This window comes from Acinonyx jubatus, chromosome D3, assembly GCF_027475565.1.
Source record: "Acinonyx jubatus isolate Ajub_Pintada_27869175 chromosome D3, VMU_Ajub_asm_v1.0, whole genome shotgun sequence".
Taxonomy (NCBI): Eukaryota; Metazoa; Chordata; class Mammalia; order Carnivora; family Felidae; genus Acinonyx; species Acinonyx jubatus.
Window position 1 is genome coordinate 7141722 of NC_069392.1, and position 14784 is coordinate 7156505.

Below are 14784 nucleotides of genomic sequence, written 5' to 3' on the forward strand. Positions count from 1 at the left end.
TTTATTTTGAGAGGGAGACAGAATGAGTGGGGGAGGGGCAGAGAGAGGAGACAGAAAATTCCAAGTAGGCTCCCACTGTCAGTGCAAAGCCCAATGTGGGGCTCAAACCTACGAACCATGAGATCATGACCTGAGCCGCCAAAACCAATAGTTGCAGGCCTAACCGAGCCGCCCAGGTGCCCCTGTTCCCTACCGTTTTGAGGAAAGATCTGACAAGTATGCTTTTGGTCAAGGTGCAGGAAATTATATGGAACGTTTGTCAGCTACATTCCTTTCTAATTAGCCTTTTCAAATATTCCCTTCATTTTTAAGAACCGTTTGAGGGATGGATGCTTTCCCAGCCCTCTTGCCACTAGCGGGAGTACTGGTACTGATGAGGAATGTTAAGAGCTTTTTGCAGGAGAAACTGCTTTGTTAGCAAAGGGTTGTAAAGTTAAACGGGGAGATGTGAAGACAGAAGGAAAAGTCACTAAGTAACTAACGTTAGTTGAAGATAACAAGCTAATTACAGGAAGTTTTTCTCAAATCTCCTCACTTGGATCCAAAATACCAATCAAAACACAAAAATGAATTAGTAGAGCAGTATGAAGCTAACTAAGGGTTGGTCAACTTTTTTTACATCCAAATTTAATGAAAACCAATTTCTGATGACTGTTGTCCAGTGGATTTTAAAATTCTTTATTTTTTTAAGTGTTGAAATACTTTAAGCATATACAAAGATAGAAAATAACATAGGTCACATGTATCCGTTATTCCTACTTTATGGATTTTAAAGTCCAGAAAATGAAATTGCTTAACTTACCCACTTAGAAAGTAAGTGTCTGCGCTTTCTGCTTTAGATCATGCTGATACTCCAAATTTTGGTATAGAAAAATACTTTGTTTTGACTGTTTTAAATAGCCATTAGATTGTGCTACCTAGAAACGGATTGTGTGAAAAGTCATTGGCTTCTTAGAGTTAACAACCACAAAAAAAGAAAAGCAGTAATTTTTTTACCCATGCCTTTATTCCTTTCGGTTTTGTTTGGTTGTGTTTGTTTCTCGTATGTTTTTTTAGGTTTCTTTTATTTTTTCTTTCTCATTCATTCTTTTTTGTTTCCTTCTGTTCGTTTACTCCTGTGCCACGTCACTGTGTACGGTAGGCTAGTAACATTTCCAGGGAGCTTCAGGGGAAAGAGCTAACACTAAATAACCTTCAGAAAAACTTGAGTGAAGTCAGTCAAGTGAAAGAGGCTTTGGAGAAAGAACTTCAGATTTTGGTAAGTACCTGTTGGGAATCTGACTTTCAGGGTTTCTGGCCATTTGAATGGTTCCTGTTTTAAAAACAAAAATCTCTGTAAGGAAGTATTGTACCTGTTTCCTTCCTCTTTCAAAGTATTAATTGAAATTGAGTGTATTAGTTATTGGCTGATGACGTTGAAGGGAATGGGATCGAATCGACACTCGCAATAAAGGTAGGTATTACTTTTTCCTTTTTAAAATCTAGCCTTTGCTTCTGATAAATGGGTCGCTTTGGCATATTATTGACTGCTTAGTTTTGCTAAACACAGGGACCTTTCAAGTTACACACCCAACACGTTAACTTTCATTTATAATGAGGTCTTGACTGCTTTCTCGTACTTTGCAGAGAGCTGTCCCAGACCATTGGCATCCTCTGTTAGCAAGGCAGGGTGCTGTCTAAGTCTATGAATTCAAAGAATCATCTCTTACAACTCTGTTCATTCCACCCCAGGAAATTACATTTCTTTTCACATATATCCTCTTGCCTTAATCCCAAGTTGTGAGACATTTTTTTTCTTAACTTTTTCTTACCTTTCTCAACTGTTCTCCTTACTTCCTGCATCAGAAACTGAACTTACAAGGCACCTGGGTGGCTCAGTTGCTTGGGCATCAGACTTTTGATTTTGGCTCGGGTCATGATCTTGCAGTTCGTGATTTCGGGCCCTGCATCGGGCCCTGCACTGACAGTGTGGATTCTGCTTGGATTCTCTGTCTCCCTCTCTCTCTGCCCCTCCCCTGCTCTCACTCTGTCTCTCTCTCTCTAAATAAATAAATAAACAAACATAAAAAAAAAACCAACAACCCTGAATTTAGTCAGGGCCAGCGACCATAAGCACACATCATGGAGAGTTGAAGGTTATGGAGAAACTGGGTAAGAGACACATGAGTCAGGAGGGGACAGTTGTCTTAGATCTTCCATATACCATCCTCTTCCCCACTTCCTACACTTCTTTGCTAATCAGGGGTGAATGAGTATTTGCTTTTTTTTTTTTTTTTCAATGCCAATATTACAAACTACTTCTTCAAATGTTAAATATATAGCTGCACTGTTCATTTTGGTAGCTACTGTTCACATACGGCTATTTAAATGAATTAAAATTAAGTTCTTCGCTTGTACCAGCCACATAGGAAGTGCTTAATACCCACATGTGGCTAGTGGCTACCATATTGAACAGTGCAGTATAGAATATTTCCATCATGGAGGATAGTTCTGTTGGACAGTTTTGATGTACAGTATTTTAGCTACCTTTTTGAGAATAAGTTGGCCTGGGAATGACAGTTTTCTAATATGGTATCCTTTAAGAAAATGTGTTTTGAGTTTCATACCATTTCTCTGCCCTCTTCCCCAAGCTTTACTTTTTTTTGTAAGTTAGCATATCCCTCTAGGTACCCTGTAGAGAAAACTTGCCATCTAAATCTGGCTTTGGGAATAACACAGGTGGACAATGTGTGGGCTTTGGTGGACTTGTGTGGTTCATGTACCCGTTTTTAAAATAATTCTAAATAGTTAGAAACACTCATTTAGAAATGTTGTTGGTGTATCTAGCTCAAAACTCATCTCAGGGAAACCAGGAGAGTGTTTTTATCTATTGTCATGTTTAGAAAAGAGTGGGTGAGCAATGGCCCTTTTTGGTTTTAGAAATAGTTTTTTTTTTAAGTACATTTTATTTTGTTAAAAAATGTTGTTTAATGTTTTATTTATTTTTGAGACAGAGAGAGAGGCTGATCGTAAGTAGGGGAGAGGCAGAGAGAGAGGGAGACAGAACCCAAAGCAGGCTCCAGGTTCTGAGCTTTCAGCACAGAGCCCAACGCGGGGCTCAAACTCACGAACTGCAAGATTTGACCAGAGCTGAAGTCAGATGCTTAACCGACTGAGCCACCCAGGTGCCCCCAGAATTAGTTGATATGGTTTCAACATGTTAGGTTCTCATTACTCTCAGATATAAAACATTTCAGAATTCTGATCACTGTCTTAGCCAGATATCTGAAGAGAAGTTCTGCTCATTGAGGATGGCAACATGAAAAAAGCATTCACATGTACCACATGTACTTACGTGTGCACATTCACACATCTGTACAGATGTATGTGCACACCTAGGTATGCACACACATAGAAACCTCATTCACTTGTGTATGTACATGCACAGTATACATATGGTAGCACTTGGTGTCTACACGTTTTGAGTGTAAGCTCGTTTTGATGAAACAAAATCAGTCACAAAAAGTAGATAGTGTTGTAGTTATCACTGACTGAAGCTTTCTATTTCTATAATTTGAAATCTTTCTCATCTGAATATCCAATTTTTTTTTTTTTTTTTAGAAAGAAAAGTTTGCTGATGCTTCAGAGGAGGCGGTCTCTGTTCAGAGAAGCATGCAAGGTATGTCTTATTAAAGTATGAATAGATGGCTTTAGAGAATGTCACATTCTCACCCTGAAGATGGCGTCTGGAATACACAGAATAGATGCTCCTGTAGTCTGATGTCCCTCTTCTGGAAGCTCCTGCAGCCAGATTGCATTAGCTTCCTGAAGCCTCAAACTCCCATTAATTCTTTCTTCTTTTGACTTGAAGCTTATTGTATATTAAAATTAAACATACTTGGGAAAAGTATTATCTTAATCTTCAGGCATTGATAACTATTGAGTTTTAGCTGGAAGTAGGAAAGAGAAGCCTAGAAAGGGATGCGTGGTGTCTGCTTTTTTTTTTTATTTATTTATCTTTTTATTTTTTTATTTTTTGAGAGAGCACGAGTTGGGTAGGGACAGAGAGGGAGACACAGAATCCGAAGCAGGCTCCAGGCTCTGAGCTCTCAGCACAGAGCCAGACACGGGGCTTGAACTCATGAACCACGAGATCATGACCTGAGCTGAAGTCAGACACTTAACCGACTGAGCCACCCAGGTGCCCCGCCTGGTGTCTGTTTAATCCACAGATGTGGGGAGGCAGAAAGAGACGCGTGCTTACTCCTGTAGGTCCATTATGCAGCGGTTTGATGTGTGGTGGGACTTTCTAGCATTTCTGTCCTCTCAAATCCCAAGCATATTATTTGATTTGGTTTAAGACAGCCAGCCTCTAGATGGCTTCTTAAGTATGAAATATATTAAACTTTTAACTTTATCCTCCATAGAAACAGTAAATCAGTTACGTCAAAAAGAGGAACAGTTTAATGCGCTGTCTACCGAATTGGAGAAGTTGAGAGAAAATTTAACAGGTAAGATAGCTCTGGTTACTAAGCACTGGATATAGTAGGTTTCCTAGGATTTGTGGTAACCATAGTACATTACAATAACATTTACTCAGGGGTAACTTCTTCACTCAATAGTGTGATATAATGAGATCAAATACTTGAATACTTGTTTGAGGTCTATAAATTCCGCACATGCTCTCTGCCCTGTTTTCAAATAAGTCAGAATCCACCACGTGTCACCGTTCCTACCGCTGTCCTTGACTCAAGCCACCCATCATTTTTCACTTTAGCTGCTCTAACAGCTCACTGCCTGCTCAGCCTGCTTCTGCCCTGCCCACTTTGGTCCATTTGTAGCACCCCAACCAGAGCGGTCCTTCCACCATCAAGTCAGGTCGTGTCACTTTTCTGCTTGAGATCACTCGGTAGCTCCCCTCACATGCAGAGTAAAAACTGCAGTCCTTACCAATGCCAGGCCCTGTTACCTCTCTGATTACATCCCGTAATCTGTAATCTCTCTGATTACATCCCGTAATCTGTAGTCTCTCCGATTACATCAAAAGGCCCGTAGTACCCTTCCCCTTGTTGATTCTACTTCAGCCATATTGTCCTCTGCATGGCAAGCATTTTTGTGCCTCAGGGCCTTTGCACTTGGTGTCCCTCAGCTCCTTCAGGTCTTTACTTAAATGTTACCATTCAGAGAGGCCCTGCCTGAGATTTTAACCTTCCCGACTCCTTCGTGGTTCCTTTCTCTACTTACATTTTTTTCCCTCTTGGCAATTAACCCTATTTTTATACTATTTATTTTCTTTCTTGATCTTGTTTATTGTCCGTTTTCTTGGCTAGAATATAATTTTCATGAGGGCAGGGATTGCTGTATGCAAATATTCCCAGAACAAGCCTCGGAATACAGGATGTAGTCAGTAAATTTTTGTTGCCTGTAACGCTGTGGTGCAATTTGTTTTTCCTATGTATATTCAGATATGGAGGCAAAATTCAGAGAGAGAGATGACAGAGAAGAGCAGTTGATAAAGGCAAAGGAAAAGTTGGAAAACGACATTGCAGAAATTATGAAAATGTCTGGAGATAATTCTTCTCAGCTGACAAAAATGAACGATGAGCTACGTTTGAAAGAAAGGTATGTACGAATGGTTATAGGGGCGCCCAATTTAGGTTGGCCTCTGAAGTAAGGTCTCGGAGGGAGCGGAGCCAGAATTCAGGGTGGTTCTGTTTTAAAGTTTCTTGTCTCTCTTCCTTCCTGTCATTACCCTGGTGTACCCTTCAGTCAACTACTGGACCTTCTAAGGAATACAGTATTGTGGACTTTTTAATGACTTGCAAAGAATTTTACCAAGGGCAGTGACATCTTTTACAGGCGCTTAACAATTTTTTAACCTGTTTCAGTGTCACGAAGGGTAGCCCTTATTACAGGCTTAGTAGGTATGTGCCCTGCACTGTGCTGGGTGTATTTTCTAATTCTTGTAACAATCCTGTGAGGTGAGTGTCTTACTCCCATTTTGAGGAGAAAGGAATTGAGGCTCAAGAAGGTGAAGTCACTCGCTTGTGTTCTGGCCCCAGAGAGCTCGCGGCTCTCGTCGCTGCGCTGTTCGTCCTCAGCGCTAGCTTCTTTTATCTTCACCTCTGCTGTTGTCTTTATTCTGAGGTTCTTGTTGCTTTGATTTTTTTTTTTTCTTTTAATAGCTTCCATTCAAAAAGCAAATGTCTTATAAGGCAAAAAGCCTTCAGAGGACATTTTAGGGCCAATGAGTCTGAAAGCGTGACTAGTTGGCAGTTAGGTTTGCATCCACAGGCCGGCGTGGGGTGGCGGGGCAGGTGGCGACTGGGCCTTGGTTGGCCGCCTCGGGTCAGACCCGCTGTGAGGTGGGTGCAGTTGCACAGGCGGTTGTGGCACGGTGCCCTCGAGGAGCTCCATCTCTGCAGGTGTCGGACAGGTGTAAAACCCAGAGGGACCGCCCGAGTTTCCCTCCTCCGTTCTCGGAGTCGTCTGATAGCCTGTTCTCCAGGTTTGTGTCTCACGTCTTTGTGTACATCTTTGTTGGACCACATTAGGATCTCGAAGCTAGTTCTTCAAGTTCTGAAGTGTCATTTTGTATCTTCTGTACTCAAGCGGCACTAGAATGAGTTTTTGATAATCTAGTCTGCTAAAATTTTGAAACTTAACTAAAATAACTCATTTCCTCACATATGTGTACTTTTCACTCATTTTTCCTTACTGATCTATTGACATAAAATGATAAGCCTTCACAATTACAGTAGTTGTCGCTCCAGATAATGTATTTATAACTGTCACAATTGTTAAAATTATTCTTCAGGGCAAGTCAGGTTAGTTTTTTGTTGTTTCAGACGTCATTAAGTTATTCACAACTTATAATCATTAATAAAATTATTAATACTGTCTTTCTAAGCATATCTTTGGAATTCAAAGCATTCTTTTGAAAGCTCTGACCCCTTGTATTGAAACTTGTTCTAGAACCGTAGAAGAATTACAGCTAAAGCTCACAAAGGCTAATGAAAATGCAAGCTTTCTGCAGAAGAATATTGGGGAAGTAACTCTCAAAGCGGAACAGTGCCAGCAGGAAGCAGCTAAAAAGCATGAGGAAGAAAAGCAAGAACTGCTGAGGAAATTGTCGGACCTGGTAAGGAGGCAATAAATGGGACCGTGTGTTGGCAGGAAGGTGAGGGGCAATGCAGATGCGGCTAGATGACTCTCTCCCTCATTCGGGCTCTCTGCAGGAGAAGAAGGTGGAAACGAGCCACAACCAGTGCCAGGATCTGAAAGCTAGGTACGAAGCAGCCAGTTCAGAGACGAAGGCGAAGCACGAAGAAACCCTGAAGAGCCTACAGAAGATGCTGCTGGACACAGAGGACAGGCTGAAGGCCGCACAGGAGGAGAACAGTGGCTTGTTGCAGGAGATGGTGGAACTGAAAAAGCAAGCCGACAAGGCCAAAGTATGTTCTGGGAGACAGTTCAGTCGCTGTGTTGCGTCGAGGCTGCAGTGGGGCTTAGAGAGCATCAGCGGATGGGACGGGGTACGCTGGCCTTTACAAATGCTGACCTCTGAGGGCTTGGCGGGATGGCGAATTACGTTTTCCTGGCTTCACGTGTTTTCTGCCAGCTGCTGGTCCTCCTCGGGGTGGCGGCCACAGTACAGGGCTTTCCCCTGAGTGTCCTGTGTAGCCATCAGCCCCCCACCCCATGCTGCTTGCTCCCTAGCTGTCACAGAGAGTCTCCTGTTGCCTGAGCTGTGTTTGCCTGCTTGCAATAGACTTTGTGTCGTGGCCTCTAATCTTGGCCATCTTGCTGCTGCCTTGCACTGGGGTTAGGAGGGACATCTTGCAGCAAAGCGAGAAGCCGCGTGAAACAAGTGAGCGTTGGAGAAACAGAGCTCCTAAACGGCAGATTAGAAGTGAGGAGTCTAGAAAGGGCTTTTATATGTCCCTGGAAGGCACTCTGAGCTTAATTGATAAGGAAGGTGGATGCAGGGGCTGGGAGGAAACGTTCTGTTATTAAATAAAGTAGAATGTGATACATTGAATTTCATTTTATGGTGTCAGGATGGTATCTGCAACCCAGTATATTTTTGGACTCTGGTAGCTTAATGAAGTTCAACCATCCTTCTACTGTTTAACTTTTCCCTCCTACTATTTAACTTGCTCAAAGAAAAGTAAATACTTGTCTTCAATTACTTTTAGTGTTTATACAGGAGTTTAGTGAAAAGGAAATGTAAGAGAGCATACATAGGACTTCAAACAATTCCCACCTAAAACTTGTTAATTAAATTGGACCATGACATAATTTATGTTATATATAAGATGCCTCCATTTTCTCTTTCCTTCATGCTGGCCGTCAAGGATTTGTGTTCTCCCTGTTAAACAGCTCCAGTTTTACGAGTCATTTAACACCGGATATAATTTCCAGATTTTTTATCTTTATGGATCCCTTTATCTGGACAGACTCCAGGTTTTTTTTTTTTTAATGTTTGTTTATTTATTTATTTAGAGAGCTCCTGTGGGTGACAGTGGGGGAGAGGCAGAGAGAGAACCCCAAGCAAACTCTGCATTGTGAGTGCAGAGCCTGATGCTGGGCTTGAACTCAGGAACCGTGAGATCATGACCTGAGCCAAAATCCAGAATTGGATGTTTAACTGCCTGAGCCCCCCAGGCACCCCCAGACTCCACTTTTTTAGTGTTTCCCTTAAAAAAATGTTGCAGTTTGACGAAACCATGACATTCTAGAAGTTTCTGTTAAGCCTCATTAATTTTGCTTACTGGTGTTTTGTTTTTTATTTTTTACAAGGGTCATTTGGTTAAGATTGTTCCCCCTCCAAAGTTGTCTTGATATCCAGTTTCTGTGGATTTCAGTATTGGTCAGCAACAGTGGCTCACAGACTATTTTATGAATCTGATGAGCCCTTAAAGTATTCCCTTCCTCGAAAATTTATATGCTCAACACACTTTATATAAGATTTCAGGAGGTTCATGGAGCCCACAGAACTTCTGTGTTTCCTAGTTTAAGACTCAGTGATTTGTAGTCATGCTGTCCAATACACTAGCTACCAGCCACATTAATTTGAATTTTAGTTGTTCAATTTTAATAAATTACAAGTTTAGCTCCTTATTTGCACTCCCCACACTTCACGTGATCACCAACTATGCACATGACCAGTAGGCTACTATATTTGTGCAGATAACATTTAGACCATTGCAGAAAGTTCTGGACAGTGCTGGTATAGATAATGTGGTCAAGTCATTTTATAAACCAGTATATTAAAAAAAATTTTCTTTACGTTTGTTTATTTTTGAGAGAGACAGAGCATGAGCAGGGGAGGGACAGAGACAGAGACACAGAATCCGAAGCAGGCTCCAGGCTCTGAGCTGTCAGCACAGAGCCCGACACAGGGCCCGAACCCACGAGCTGCGAGATCATGACCTGAGCCGAAGTCGGATGCCTAGCTGACTGGGCCACCCAGGCACCCCTAAACCAGTATATTTTTTTAAACTCATTTTATTGGGCCGCATGGGTGGCTAAGTCGGTTAAGTGTCTGACTTTGGCTCAGGTCGTGATCTTGCGGTTTGTGAGTTCAAGCCCCACGTTGGGCTCTTTGCTGACAGATCAGAGCCTGGATCCTGCCTTGGATTCTGTGTCTCCCTCTCTCTCTGCCCCTGCCCTGCTCATGTTCTGTCTCTCTCTTTTAAAAATACATAAAACATGAAAAAAATTTTTTTAATCATTTATTTCAGTCACCCAAACCTAGCAAATTGGTCTGTACTTTTAATAAGTTGTAATATTGGGATTAAATCAGCCAGGCCAGTGACTGTCCTTTGGTAAGCTGATGTCTTATAGTTAGTTTGAAAAGCAACAATTTACTTTCCCCCACCCTTCCCCTCCCCCGCTTTTGGTTAAAATATATTCACTTTTTGTAATTCTCTAGATTGTATTTTTAAAAATTCTTCTCTGAATTCTTCCTACAAGAGAAATAATTGGGAAGTTAGAAGGGCAGGAAAGAATTTCATGCCCTGATGTCAAAGTCAAACTAACCATTTTTATCTTGTAGGTACCACTCAGGGATGATTTCAAAAGTGTTTCAGAGATAAAATAAACCAGTAGATAGATCAGCACTTCGCAAAGCTAAACCTGCCTTGTGTTATCCTTTAATGGGCTCTTTTCATCTAGTTCCCCACTTCCCCCCATCCCCTTGTTATCCAGGTAGTTTCTAGGACATTTATTGCAAAACATTTTAAGCTTGGGCGATTTAGGTTGCATTAAGCTATTTGGGCTCGCATTTGTCTGCTTGATTTCATTTTGTTTCCATTCTTTCCACCTTTTATTTCTGTAGTCGCTAACTTATTTGTTAACATCAGCCAAAAAAGAAATTGAACTAATGTCAGAAGAGCTGAGGGGTCTGAAATCAGAGAAGCAGCTTCTTGCACAGGAGGGAAATACTTTAAAGTTAGAAAAAGGTTCACTTTTATCAAAATTGGTAGAGGTGGAGGCCAAAATAACTTTACTTCAGGAAGATCAACAGAAACTGTGGTCGGTAAACAAAACTCTTAATTTAGAAAAGGAGAAAGTCTTAGAAGAAAAACAAGATGCTGAAAAGCTTTATCAACAGGAGCAGCTCCATAAAGAATCTTTAGCTGTTGAGAGAGAGAAATTACTACAAGAAATCAATATTGCGCAGGAAGAGCTTTTGAAGATCAGTATGGAAAATGACGCTTTGCAGGCTTCCAGAGCAAGCCTGCGGGCACTCACAGAAGAGCTCCAGCTCAGCAAAGATACTTTGATTGCTGAGTCTAAGAAGGATCAAGAAGAAAAAGGTCACCTAGAGGATCATATCAAGAAGCTCACTACTGAAAACCTTGCCTTGGCTAAAGATAAAGATGAAGTTATTCAAAAGCTGCAGAGCTCTTACGAAGAGCTAGTAAAAGATCAGAAAACCTTGGTGCAGGAGATTGAAGATCTCATGGCTGAGAAAAAGTCAGCTTTGGAGAAGCAGTCAGATCTTGATAGCGCGTGCATAGCCTTAAAGATGGAAAGAGAAAATCTTCTCCAGAACAACAAAGAGCTGCAGTTTGAGAAGGACGTGCTTCTTCAAGATCGGGAAAAGCTGAGTGCCAGCCTGGAGGCCGCCCTCCAGATCAAGCAGCTGCTCAGCACGGAAACCAGTGGGCTCCACACACAGCTAGACGATGCCAAGAGGGCTCTGAGGAAGGCTGAGCTGGACGTGAGGCAACTGCAGGCTACAAATAGCAGCCTCACAAAGCTCCTGGAAGAAATCAAGACCAGTCGGAAGATCACAGACTCCGAGTGCATCCAGCTTCTGCAAGAAAAAGGAGCCTTGGCCGCCTCTGAGAGAAAACTCTTGGCTGAAAAAGAAGAACTTCTAAGTGAGAACAGGCTCATTGCTGAAAAACTGAAGAAGTGCTCGGAAGAGGCCACCCATATGGAGATGAGCCTGAACGAGAAGATCACTTACCTAACTTCTGAGAAGGAGGTGGTATGTCAGAAAATTGCTAAGCTCAAAAAGCAGCATGTCAGTCTCTTGAAGGAAAAGTCTGTCCTGGAAATGCAAAATGGAGATTTGCTTGCAGAGAGAGAGAACTCCATGAAAACCATAGGAGACCTCAAAAAGAAATACGATCAAGAGTCTGAAAACAGAAGAATCGTAGTGCACGAGAAGATGAAACTCCTTGGTAATCTCGACACTCTGAAGAAGGAGCTTCAGGAGAGGAAAAGGGAAAACCAATTGCTAGCAGCCACCAAGTGCGATCTCTCTCTGATGCTGAAAGAGGCTCAGGATGCCAGACAGAGTTTAGAGAAAGAGCACACGAGCGCCCTGCAAGCAAAGGAGAGTCTGAATGCTGAACTTCAGACTTGCTGTTCTGAAAAGAGCATCTTGCTGCGGGATGGGTTGAATCTGCAAGAAGAGTGTCAGAGATTAAACAAGGAGATCCAAACAATTCAGCAGGAAACTGAGTCATCCCTGTATGAAAACAATAAACTTCATGGCAGGTTGGTCCTCCTGGAGCAGGAGCTGGAAGAGTTAAGAGCACGCACTAAGCAGCTTCAGTCTGAAAATTTTGTGCTCGTCCAAGAGAAGACCAAGTCAGAGCAGAGAGTGGTGGAGATAATTAAGGAAAAGGAACTCTTGAGCGCAGAAACGGCTCGACTCGCTGCCAACATAGAGACTCTGAAGAAAGATTTCGCCACCTTGTCTAAATCCAAGTTAGAGCTGCAGGAACTGCACAGCTACCTCACCAAGATCCTGGATGACCTCCAGCTGAAGCACGAGACGACCCTGGCCGATCGCGCCAAGGTGGTGCAGGACAACAAGAACCTCCTGGCCGAGAAGAGAGACATGATACTGACCAAGGAGGAGCTCCTAAAGGAGAAGGAAAAGCTGGCGGAAAGCTACTTCATCCTTCAGAAAGAGATTAGCCAGTTGGCCAAAACCAACAGCCATATCTCAGCCAACCTCCTAGAATCTCAAAATGAAAACCGTATTTTAAGGAAAGACAAGAGCAAGCTCACCCTTAAAGTTAGAGAGCTCGAGACTCTTCAGTCATTTACGGTAAAGTGGGAGGGTCAGGGACCAGCACCTGGACTACTAACACTGTGCACTAACTTCGAGCGGCCTCCTGGAGAGGATAGGCACCCCACTGAATCCACTGCTCCTATGTCTCAAGCTGTTTGTTACCACCTGAAGGGGCCACTCATTACTAAATCTCTAATCGCAGTTGTTTCCGTTAGAAAGAGGTGTGAACTGTGAATAAAAAGGATATCTTTTTTAATTTAAGGAGAAATTTACCAGAAAAAGTCAACTGTGGTTCTGAAAGGATTAAGAACAGTAGAAAAATTGGCACATATTGAAACATAGTATCTTCTGTTTGGCTTTTAACTGTTTTGTTGTGTCTGTCCTTCTGGACTTGGAACCCGCCAGTGAAATCTCCATGGCTGGCGGTCGGGAAGATACACTGCAGAATTCCTGGAAGCTTTATTAGACCACGTGAAATTGTAAGCAAGTGCCTTAAACATCTTTTAATTTATTTTTTATGAAAAACAAAAAATAAACAAAAACATTGTTTTTAATGATTGTTTTCGTATCTTAGCTAAGGATTTGTCTCCATATGCCTATTATCTTTTTTATTCACAGCCATGTTTATATTCATTACCCACAGCTTCTCTCAGAGACCTTTCCATTTAATCCTTCTCATTAAACACTTGAGCCTTATGTTAATAACTGCCCAAATAATTTTTATTTTTCATTGAGAAATTCCCCACCTAAATTACAAGTGATTTCAAAAGCCCCACATCTGAAATAGCAAGAATAGTGTTTCAAACACACAGCAGTAAATATGACTAAGAGAAAATTCAGCTACGTGAGGATGTTGGTCTTTACTCTCCCTGAATGTTTCTCTCCGACATTGGTCAGAATGATGAGTGTGACTGTCAGCGTAACTTGGGAGCTTGGAAGATGTAGGTTGGAATGGTCTGAAAATCTGCCAGTTGCGTATCGCAATTGGCTTGTTTGAAGAATGGCATGAAAAGGGTCTGTGGCTTTGTTCCCCTTTGAAGTAAAGACCTTTCGTGTCTCGGTCTGTTTGTTTCGGCATTGGATTGGTGACGGGGCCTTAACCACACGAGACAGCGAGGGCTGCCTGAGCATCCCTGACGGGGTGGGGGGTGACCTCATTTCTCACAGTATTTTCTTGTATTTAGGCTGCTCAAACAGCAGAAGATGCCATGCAGATGATGGAACAGATGACCAAAGAGAAGAGTGAAACTCTGGCCTCCTTGGAGGATACCAAGCAAACAAACGAAAAACTACAGAATGAAGTAATCAGATTTAAATGGCTTTTTGTACAAAGGACAGCTTACCGACTTCATGGAATATTTGATCACTAACTCAGGATTGTTTATTTTTTGAAGTGTGGCCTCACACAGGTTTGATCTGTTAGCAGAGTCGAATGTACACCAGAGCCATGATAATATTAAATAAAGTGTAACCCTTCATTACTTATTTAGTAGGATCAGCCTTTGAAATAATGAGGGGAAAACCTGAATAGTGTGGCTTTTTTATGATAACTTCAATGACGGAACTGAAGAGAGAGGTACTCATAATATTCTCTAGTTTTGTGTCTTTTATCTTAAATCACATACATTTTTTTTTTATTTTCACTCTCTCCCAACTTGAGCCACCAAATTCCATTCCTCAGCCCCAAGTTTGGCGTAGGCCTTTTCTTGGTGTCATTCAGTCCTGATTCCCTTTTGTGTCATCTCCAGGCAGCCACTTCTGCGTCTCAGATTTGTGGTTTCAAGATCACTTTTATTCTGTTGAAAGTAGCATTTCTCATTCTTGGACCTATTTTTGATTCCCTTCCTCCCCATTCCCAGTTCATATCAGCCCCTTCTTTCTTTGGGAAGCAGTTACCTCTTGGTCCTAAACAGATTGATTCTCCAAAATAGTTAGGTGAAGTTCTGCCTGGCTTCAGATGTTTTTAAAAGGGATAGTCAGGTGAGACGTGAAGGAATTAAGCAGGGGAAGGGCTGGCCACATTGAATAGCTGCTCTGTAAAGCATAGGCCTTCTCACTATGCAGGTTCAAAGATGGAAATCTGTCAAGGCATGCACGTTTTAAGATACTTACAGGGTAAATAAAACTACACACCCGGGGATACATTTACAGAACTGATGGTCCTAATAGAAGAAGAAAAAGCATTAAAAAATCAGATGGTAATCACAGAAGTTAAAATGAATAAGAAGATTTTAGGGAATATATCTCATTTTTGAGGGTAGAAT

General features: G+C 41.9%; 1 protein-coding gene across 10 annotated transcripts in view; it reads left to right on the forward strand.

The window, feature by feature from the left end:
* The window catches only part of CLIP1 (CAP-Gly domain containing linker protein 1), a 124813-nt gene that overhangs the window by 76758 nt on the left and 33271 nt on the right, over window positions 1-14784 (forward strand). For 6 of the 10 annotated variants that reach the window (XR_008291902.1, XM_053206649.1, XM_053206648.1 and 3 more), the window contains 8 exons: window positions 1142-1258; window positions 3601-3658; window positions 4407-4490; window positions 5445-5601; window positions 6955-7120; window positions 7218-7433; window positions 10322-12556; window positions 13705-13821. Coding sequence is in view for 9 of the 10 variants with exons in the window: in XM_053206649.1 (XP_053062624.1) it covers window positions 1142-1258; window positions 3601-3658; window positions 4407-4490; window positions 5445-5601; window positions 6955-7120; window positions 7218-7433; window positions 10322-12556; window positions 13705-13821 (3150 nt within the window). In the remaining variant the exon portion in view is untranslated. The remainder of the gene's footprint in view (window positions 1-1141; window positions 1259-3600; window positions 3659-4406; window positions 4491-5444; window positions 5602-6954; window positions 7121-7217; window positions 7434-10321; window positions 12557-13704; window positions 13822-14784) is intronic. The other 4 variants (XM_053206653.1, XM_053206654.1, XM_053206655.1 and 1 more) reach the window with 1 other exon arrangement.